General features: G+C 44.0%; 1 protein-coding gene across 1 annotated transcript in view; it reads left to right on the forward strand.

Moving 5' to 3' along the window:
• LOC118337064 (serine/threonine-protein kinase PAK 6) overlaps positions 1-9606 on the forward strand; it is a 16581-nt gene that overhangs the window by 4264 nt on the left and 2711 nt on the right. Inside the window, 4 exon segments of the mRNA XM_035673897.1 lie at positions 4678-4925; positions 6362-7024; positions 7605-8138; positions 8920-9053. Of these exon segments, the coding sequence (XP_035529790.1) occupies positions 4722-4925; positions 6362-7024; positions 7605-8138; positions 8920-9053 (1535 nt within the window). The 5' untranslated portion in view covers positions 4678-4721.

The following is a 9606-nucleotide window of genomic DNA, read 5'->3' on the forward strand; positions in this document are numbered from 1 at the left end:
TCATACAAAATGTCCAGACCAAAGGGGAGAACCAATCAACCAACCGACCAACTAACTGAAATTGCCATACCTGGTCACTAGCACGAATAAAAAAGCAAAACCGTGCTCACAGGTGTAGCCACGTTTGCACAATGGGTGGCTAGTCGATGTGTGCCATTCTCCAAGCCTCCTTGTATTCCGAGCGCTTTGTCGTGCATGGTGTATCAGACCACTGGCGTGAAATATGCATGGAACAACGTCGTTAAACATTGAATGCAGCTCATTACATCACTTGTCGTCTCCTATTGACAATCCTTCCATGTCTCCAGAGGTGACTTCAAAGAGAAAGCAGACATCAACTTAAACCATAACCACAGCTGTTGTACTGTCCAGTCATGTCCAGTGCCTGGGTACCTTTTTCATGTCCTCAGACGGTGTGTGTACGTGCATGTGTGTGTTTTACAAAGCACAAGGAAGAATATGACCAACCAAGACACCCCACCCCCCACCCCCCGCCCCCAGTGAGGCATTCTCATTATACTCAAAGGGCAGAACGGTCATCATAATGAAGCTGATAGAAGAGCAATCTCTAAGCCCCCCACACTGCATTGCAGAGTCCAAAAACAGCAGTTAAGACCTTGATGGTATCTATGCCACTATGAAATAGATGTAGCTCCCTGTAATTCAGTATAGCTGGATTAAGCCTCTACATGCATTGACAAACGCAAAAAGAGGATTACTCCACCCTCACCTCACTATTTGACATGAATCCTGTACAAAATAAACACGCGTCTGGTGCTAGAGGGGGGGGCATGATGTGTCCTAAAATTAGATCAGTGAAGGACTGAACACCATACTAATCCTGCGAGCACAGTCACCTGAACACTCGCTACATTTCTGCATGCATGCCAACAAAAAAGATAGAAGCAGAAATCAGGGCAAATAGAAAAAAATCATTCAACAGAGCTCGGAGCACCAACATTGAGCAAATCCAATATCTCTCTTATCTCTCGATCCCCCTCTCACTCATCCACAACTCCTGCTCGGGGTGATTTGAACATGAGAGGAATGCAAGCATGCCCTCTCCTCTTCTGGCATGTTGTCTGTGGGAAACATATGGATTGCCTGGTTGCATTTCTATACGGCATAAGAGGCCCGGTCGCTATGCCAGGTGAAGAAGCTCTGTTCAGTTGTGGATCTTCATTTGAGCCTGGAATAGGGATGTCCTGCTGTGATTAAGTGGTGATTTTGCAGAGAAAATGGGATCTATTTGCATTTTTTACACATCTTGTGTGCTCCGTCATCTTTTTTTAAAGCTTTGTGTTGAGTCAGACTTCACAAGCAGACTTGTCACGAACAGCTTTATGCTCATGTGATTTTCGGTGAGTGAGACTTTATTTCTCAGTGATGTGATTAGTGGATTTTCAGGTCATGCATTTGGATCTATTTTTTTTTTTTTGCTCCTGCGCACAGTTATAGAAATGGAAATACCTAATGTAGCACAATTTTGGAATGACCTCATCCTCTTTGGCTCTTCATATCCCTGACAGCAGCTGGCTTAGTTTTGCCTCAGCACTTTGATAGATTCAAGACAAGCCACTGAGGCATAGGGTCAAGTCCCTGCAGTTTAGAGGGATGTGACGAGAAAGCGTGATTATTCACTGTGCAAGTTCAGCTCTGTGCATACATATTATACGATGGGCTTAGAAATCAATAGCATATTGTTATCAAGACAGTCATAAGCTTGGCGGAATCAGAGAGGTCAACATAAGGCCAGTTGCATGTGATTAAAGCTTGTAAATCGATAACTGAATCAACTTTTCAATTTGTTTTGCCCAGGCATGAATCAACAAAGTTTATGTGTGTGTATCTACTTGCCTCTAATATCACAGTAGTTAGTTTGTATTTCCAGAGTCTTCAAATGGGAACAGTGTTCGCGAATGAATAATGAATAATATTGTGATATGTTCTGCTCTCTGTTGCTTTGAACTGATGACTCTTGATAAAGTACTATACAAAGCAGCCATCCTATTTGAGCTTGCATCACCCCATTATTGCTGGCAGTGGAGGACTGCAGCAGTTTGCATTTGACTCATGAGTAAATATTGATTAATCTGCTTCTAAAAGGATACATGAGTGCTATGTGTAAATATTTGTTCAGTCGGTGCCAACATCTGCACGTTGAACAGCTTTTCTAGATCACAATCTTCTGTTTTGCAGCTTGTTTTCCCAGGCTTTCGTTATTTAAAAAGCAGCCACAATTGGTGGTTAGAAAGCCTTTCTGAGGGGACAAAACTGGATCCGTCTGTCTAATACATCCAGGTCTGACTGTAATCTCGGCCCAAAACTCCTCTCTCCCCACCTCCTGAGAGGCCTCACACCATAATGTCCCTGTCAGATAGAATTAAGTCCTTCACAGCACCACATTATGTACATAGGGAGAGCACAGAGTGATGCACTTATGCAACACTTAGCATATTAGCCTTGTGATTGAATTATTCCCCCCTCCCCCTGTCCTTACCCTACCTTCCTGAAATTAGCTGATAGGACCAGTGGACCTGACCTCCTTCTACCCTCTGGTGATGCTGCAGGGGGTAGTGGTGTGTGGTAGTCACTGATACAGCTCGTAACCAGGCGTCGTTCATGCCGATTAGAACCGGGCTGGCCTGAGGACGGAGGTGGAGAGAGGAGATGCTGCCAGCGTGATCGCCTGCTGAGCAGCGGGCGACTGCAAAACTTATTTACTCAACTCCCACCATTTCATAGTGCATGATGGGAGGTTGTATCTGATATTCTTGGGGCATCTTGCATTGGCCACATAGATCAGGGCCTTTAGGTGCTGCAGTCTGCTAAAATAATCAAGGTGAAGGGTCTACAATCATGCTAGTGGCTATGTGAGGCTGTACTTAGGCACAGCGGTGAACTCAATTGTTAGCATGCTATCATTTGCTTATTAGCCGGATGCCTCTGACTACAGGTGGCTACTTGATGACTCTTGCACAGTTAAGAAGGCTGTCTGTGAATTTTCACCCCATGTTAATTCTGACATTGAAAACTGTAAAAAAGAAACACTTTTCCTTGATTCCTCGTTTTTTATACCTTTTTGGCCGTCTCTCTCGTCTTATTTGTCCTTTGCTTTTTTTGGTATTTGGTCAAAAATGGAAGTATTAAAATGTGACCTGATGAGAAAAGAGGAAGTTATTACAAAAAAATCCTCTGGGGACCATGAATGTCTGTTCCAAATTTTCTAACAATCCATCCTATAGTTGTCAAGATATTTCAATAATAAAAAAAAATAACTGTCAATCTTATTGTGGCACTAGAGAAAAAGTCAGTGGATCACCAAAGGCATTAGAATACATAATCTCAGAACCATTAATATGTGTTCACAGGCTGTCAAGTAGGTGTTGAGATATTTCATATAAAAAGTGAAAACTTTAATCTGCCGTTGGCAAGAGGAAAAAACAGAGGCTCACCAAAGTAATATATCATCTCTGTTAGTATTTTATCCCATACTTGTCAATATACTATACTTGATGATATTTCGGTCTGAAGCAAAGTGATGAATCGACTGACCACCATTGCCATCACTAGCTACTAGAGGGGCTACAAAGCAAAACTGTGCTCACAGCTATAGCCACATTTGCACAATGGCTGGCTTTAGAGAGTAGAGGGAGTAGATGTGTGCCGCTCTCTAAGCTTCCTTGTATTCTAAGCACTTTGTCGTGCATGATGTATCAGACCACTAGCATGAAATATGCATGGCAGCAACGTGTTATTCCATGTCACTGAATTCAGCTTATTACGTCACTGGGCGTCTCTTCTTATGTCCTGCGGTGGAACGACCGACAGACATACCAACAGACCAGCACTGACATCCCTAGAGCCACTCTGCACGTCCTCCATACTGCGAGCTACATGAAACAGTACTAATACTAATCATGAGACTTATATTTGAGTGATTATCTCCCCGTACAGCTGTGCAGATGAGGAAATGAGATGTATGTATTTAATTATTTCCCTACACTTGGATGGAAAATAAAGCTGAACATAACTCAGTGGCTCGCCAAATGCAAGACCATCCATGGATTAAGTGGTTACCCTCCCTCCAATCAAAGGCACACAAGCTACTAATTAGGATGGGATATGGAAGGGTTATAGAGGGTTTATGAAGGATAGCCTGCCATAGTATGTTTGTGTGCATTAGTGTGTGTTTGTGTCTGTGTGTTGTACTCCTTTTCCTGCTAATGCACTGAAAGCCTGTGGGCGCAGGCCAGCCCGGCCACGTGCTCATCAGTAAAATGGCACAGAGAATGAATAAGCCTTAATTGACCAGATATCCTTCATTACACATGTGCTTACAAATCCATCCACTCTCCTTGGAGCCATTCTCAGAGGCACAAGCTCGTGACAGCCAGCAAGGCCGCATGGGACACACACATCTCAGACATGGAACATCTTTTAGATGCACCGTTTGAATATTTTGTCCCACGTGGAGAGACCATCGTCTGATTTCATTTGAATACACCTGGTCAGAGAATAGATAGTAAAGGCGAGTGGTTAGTTAGTGGCAGCATCTTTTTGATTACCGGGGCAGAAAAGATTTGCTTATATTCAAATGTCAAGATTACAGTTATTTGAACATGTGCTGTATGAAATGCTGAGTGCAGTTTATTAAAGGAATACTCTTCTCCACAGGGACATTTTGAATCGGGCAAGCTGTTGCCCTCGTGGACCTGAGGATGTTTCGCAAGAAGAAAAAGAAGAGGCCTGAGATATCAGCTCCCAAGAACTTTGAGCACCGCGTCCACACCTCATTTGACGCCAAGCATGGCTGCTTTGTGGGCCTGCCGACACAATGGCAAAGCCTGATAGAGAACCTGCGCAGGCCCAAACCCATGGTGGACCCTTCCCGGATCACAGAGGTGGAGCTGAGGCCAAAGAAGGTACACCACACCTTTCATTCAACTCTTTATTGATCCTCTAACCTTACCTAGAACTGATCACTAATGTCACCATTCAACATTCATTAAGCTATCACGATGAGCTGTCATTCTAAAAATTTAGCTTTCTAATCTGAGAGAGACTAATACATAAACATATGCTGCTAGTTTTATTGATGCTGAAGAGTCCTTCAGTGCTGCAGAGAGATCCTGCTGTCTCAGAAAATGCCATAATCCTCTGATGACAACATAGAAAGCGGGCCTGCTTCCCTCCCCATCTTTTTGCTTTCTTATCTATCGTGGGGCTTGGCTAATGACCCTGCTGTGTACACTGACTGTACAATGTTGAATACTCAGAGGGGCCACAAGATTTATTACTCCATGCAGGCAATTAATAACAGTCCATGGTGCCTTCTCACAGATGTCAAGCAGAAGGGATAAAAAGTGCAGGTACAGCAAAGGAAATGCCAGTGAGTGATAAAGGCTGCAAATATAAGGATTTCCACGCTTCAAGGAGCATACTGTCGATGCTGTTTGTGACCCTCCAGAAAGAAAAATAGAGAAAACACCAACATTTCATTAATGTGATTTGTGCTGATCAATATGAGAACCATCATGTCAGCATTTAGGTCAGGTTCTTGTTTTTAATAGCGTCATCAAGATGAGTGTGGCGTTACCCACAGGAACCTCACAATACAAAAAAACACATGGAAGAAAACAGTGCATTCCAGATTATCGGGAAAAGAGGAAAATGTTATGTGATATCTGAAAAAAAGTCAATTTCAAACTATTGTTACAGCATCTTCTAAAATAGGATATGTCACCAAGGCCATTATCACCTGCCATTCTCTCCTCTCTTAGAGGTGCTGCAGTAGGTGAAATGTCATCTGACCTCTACCCCCTGTGCAGATGTAATGGCACCGAACCAGAGAAACAGGAGAGGCTGTTGACTGGCTGTGAACTGAACATGACTCTTCCCTGAGAGTGACTAATGAGCCACCACGCACTCTCTCTTACAGTTGCAACAGTAACACTACACTGGCAAAAGATAAAAGTTTGATCATTTTCTGTCAGGGCAAGTTTACGCCCTTTGCCTTTGCATGCCTGCTAGCTATGCATACCATTTGAAAAGTCATAGTTATCTGTAATTTTGCAACATATGAATATTTGTAGAGGCTCTGTCTTGTAGTGTGTCTCTTGAAACAGTTGCTTGGTATATTTGTCAGTGTATTGTCAGAATAAGCCACTGGGGAGATGATTTAAGTCACTGTCTTCAAAGAATTACAAAGACGTCCTTTACAGATTCTGAAGCCTAAATTTAACTCGCCTCTGAGCAATGATTATGTCACCCTCATTATTCTTTTCAGTCTGAAATCTTTCTATAATGTGATCACGGCATGCACAATGTGATAAAGATGAACTCTCCTCTCCTCTTTCAGACCATTGTGCGTGGGAGCATGATCGGTCACGGGGACTACATCACAGCCATGATCAATGATATGAACCGTCTGTCTGTGACCAGTTCTAACTCTTTGAGGAAGAGCAGCCCCTCAGCCAGGAAGAGGGCCCAGTCTCTGGGAAGGCTGGGTGAGGTGAACGAGGGGGACCCTTACCAGTACGAGGGCCTGACCCAAGATGATGAAGACGACGAGGATGCCGGTCAAGAACAGTGGAGGGAGAAGGCCAGGAACATCCACAGTGAGACTAACACCCCCTACTTGGGCATGAAGAAGAGCATCACTCTGCAGCCCAATGGGATCTTGCCAAAGGCCAAGTCCACCTATGAAGTCAGCGTCAGCTCCCTGGAGGGACCCTCGCAACCAGCTCAGTCCCAGAACATCCCAATGTTAAGTCACGGGTCTTATATGAGTGGCGATGTGGGTAGCCCTCAGGAGAGAGTGATATGGAAGAGAGATTTCCAGCTGCCCAGGGGAATGCCACCAAGTCAGAGACCTATAGCTTGTTTTTACAGCCCAGCTATGACTGTCCAGCAGCCCCATGGAGATCAAGCGACAGTCACCACGGAGCTCCGGCCCAACCTACCAATGTACATGCACCCCCAGAACAGCCCTGGGAGGCCGTTCTCCTCGTATGACCTGAAAGTAAGCCTGAGACAGACATTACATGTGCAGCTTCTTTGCATATATTTGTGGCCATTAAGTGCACTGATAATACATTATTCACAGTATACATAGTATATGCATATTCCTGCTAATCGTATGTACATATTATTATTAGTACTCGGCATGTTTTTGCATGAGCTCTGAATCCATTAAATACAAGTTTGTTGTCAAGAAATCATAGGGGATAATTTTCATGCTTAGGTTGTGGAAACTTTTAGGTCGAGGCAGCATATTGATTGGCTTTACACTAAAGGTGATTAAAGTTCTGGGGTTGAGTATTTTATTTAATTCTAGTATTAAAATATGAAATGTGGGTTTAAAGTGCCAGTGGAGTTGTAAAAGTTGAGAAATGGTGTGTTTGGCAAGATCTCAGTGGGACACTTGGGTCCATATAGCAACATCTTTACATGGGTCATATCAGGTGAAGTGGATTCAGAGTGAGAGTGGAGGACTTGATTTACATTCACTTTTAAAGCGGGTCTTGAACCCCAGGCAGGCGGCCAACTCTCTTTCTGCTCTCTCTCTTAATGTCCCTCACCCTTTTTCTCTTATCGTGCAGGCAGAGTCGGCAGTGAGGTACCACTCCAGCTTCTTGCCCACTGGCAACAGCAGTCCTCTTGTGGGCGGCATCAGACCCCAGAGAACTGTACGCTCCTCAGCTAGCTACACGCTGGGCCTGTCTCCTAACATGGGACTGAGGCCCAATGGGCCTGACCCCTTCCTCAGACACTCTGGATGCCCCAATCCTCCCTACCCCCGGCAAGACAGCCCTTCCCAACCTCGGCCCTCCCCTACAGGCTCACTAGCCACCAGTCCTCCAGGCACCTGCTCCCCTGCCTTTAGACCCCCACAACATCCTTCCCCCAGACCACCACCAGACCCACCCAAAGTGACCCATGAACAGTTCAAGGCGGCTCTGCAGATGGTGGTAGACAAGGGTGATCCACGGTCTTACCTAGAGAACTTTGTGAAGATTGGGGAGGGCTCAACGGGGGTGGTGTGTATTGCTACAGAAAAGCACAGTGGCAGGCAGGTGGCGGTGAAGATGATGGACCTGCGGCGGCAACAGAGGAGAGAACTGCTCTTTAACGAGGTACGGTGTCCAACTAGGTACAAAGTTATTACCACAAACAATTGCAACACAAATCACCAACACAATGCATTTAAGGTTACAGCAACAAATTTGAGGATTCAAGTGTGCTATTCTTTGCAGTCTTTAAAGGATAATTCCAGTTTATTTCAACCTGCCGTATTTCACATAAATGTGGCTATTGTGCCTCTATTGGTCATGCTGACTTTGCAACCGTTGCCTCCGTTGTAAAGAATCTGGGAAACAAACAATGTATATCAGGGCAAGCTACATACCCCTCCGACAGCTTTCCAAATAAAAATGAATTCTACATGAATCATTACAAATGCTTGTTTCAGAGTCTGACTGAAACAAACATGAAATATTTACTTAAAGGGATACTCCGATGATTTTACGTTACGTTTGCTCATCGGTAGCCAGGAGTACTAAAACAGATGCATAATTTCTTCTTTGGCTTTGGAGGGAACTCTCTAATCCTGATCAGGGTTACCTTGGCTTAGGCCTGGAGACATTGAAAGACATGGGTGTTTACCAGGGAGGATCTCTAATGAAAGACACTATTGAGTTGGGTAGTTGGGAGCCTGATCCATACTAAAGAGTAAAAGTCAGGATATCTTGGCCTCTGCAGCAACAGTTTCGACTATTCTTTTTTAAACTGTCCCTCACAAGTTCCCTAACTTTATGGAAATGCTACATTAAATAGCTTGAGTATCTTTTTAATATCGGAAATATTGGTTATGTCTCCAAAACATTTGGGTTCTAACATAAATGTTTTGTGCTGTAGGTGGTCATCATGAGGGACTATCAGCACAGGAATGTGGTGGAGATGTTTAAGTCAGCTCTGGTAGAGGAGGAACTGTGGGTTATCATGGAGTACCTGCAGGGTGGAGCACTGACCAACATTGTGTCCGAGACCAGGTACGAGCACCACAGAGAGATCATCTCGGTTCCTGCATTGGTGCATTCTGTTTAGTTATGATATCATCTTTAATAACTGAATCAACCACAAGGGGGTAGTGTGGTATTGACTGGTGAGTGATCAGTGTTGATGCCAGCAGCACAAAGACTCACAAAGACTGTCATTCAGCCCCCTCTCTCACTCCAAGCCAACTGATTTTCTCTGGGAAAAAGTAATAATTTAATAAGATAATCGAATATGTGCATGTTAAGATGCCATGTGGAAAGTTCATTTTGGTTGAAAATTTGATTTCCCGATGCTGTTTAGTGGCACATGCATCAAAAATAAGGAAAACATATCGACCAGCAGAAGGGAGTTGAATTTTGTTAGGGTGTATTTGCTATAGGCTGTCATTGTATTTTATATTATTAACAGATGGCTGGCTCGATCTCCGTGGAATGACCTCAGGGTTAGATCACTTGACTCAAAGGGATAAAACAATTTCTCTCAAGCCGGATTACATGTAAAATGAGCCAGCTGTCATAGCCACTGTTTGTCAAACACTATGATGAT

Source organism: Morone saxatilis, unplaced genomic scaffold (genome assembly GCF_004916995.1).
Source record: "Morone saxatilis isolate NCDOM2014 unplaced genomic scaffold, NCSU_SB_2.0 Contig3, whole genome shotgun sequence".
Lineage (NCBI taxonomy): Eukaryota > Metazoa > Chordata > Actinopteri > Moronidae > Morone > Morone saxatilis.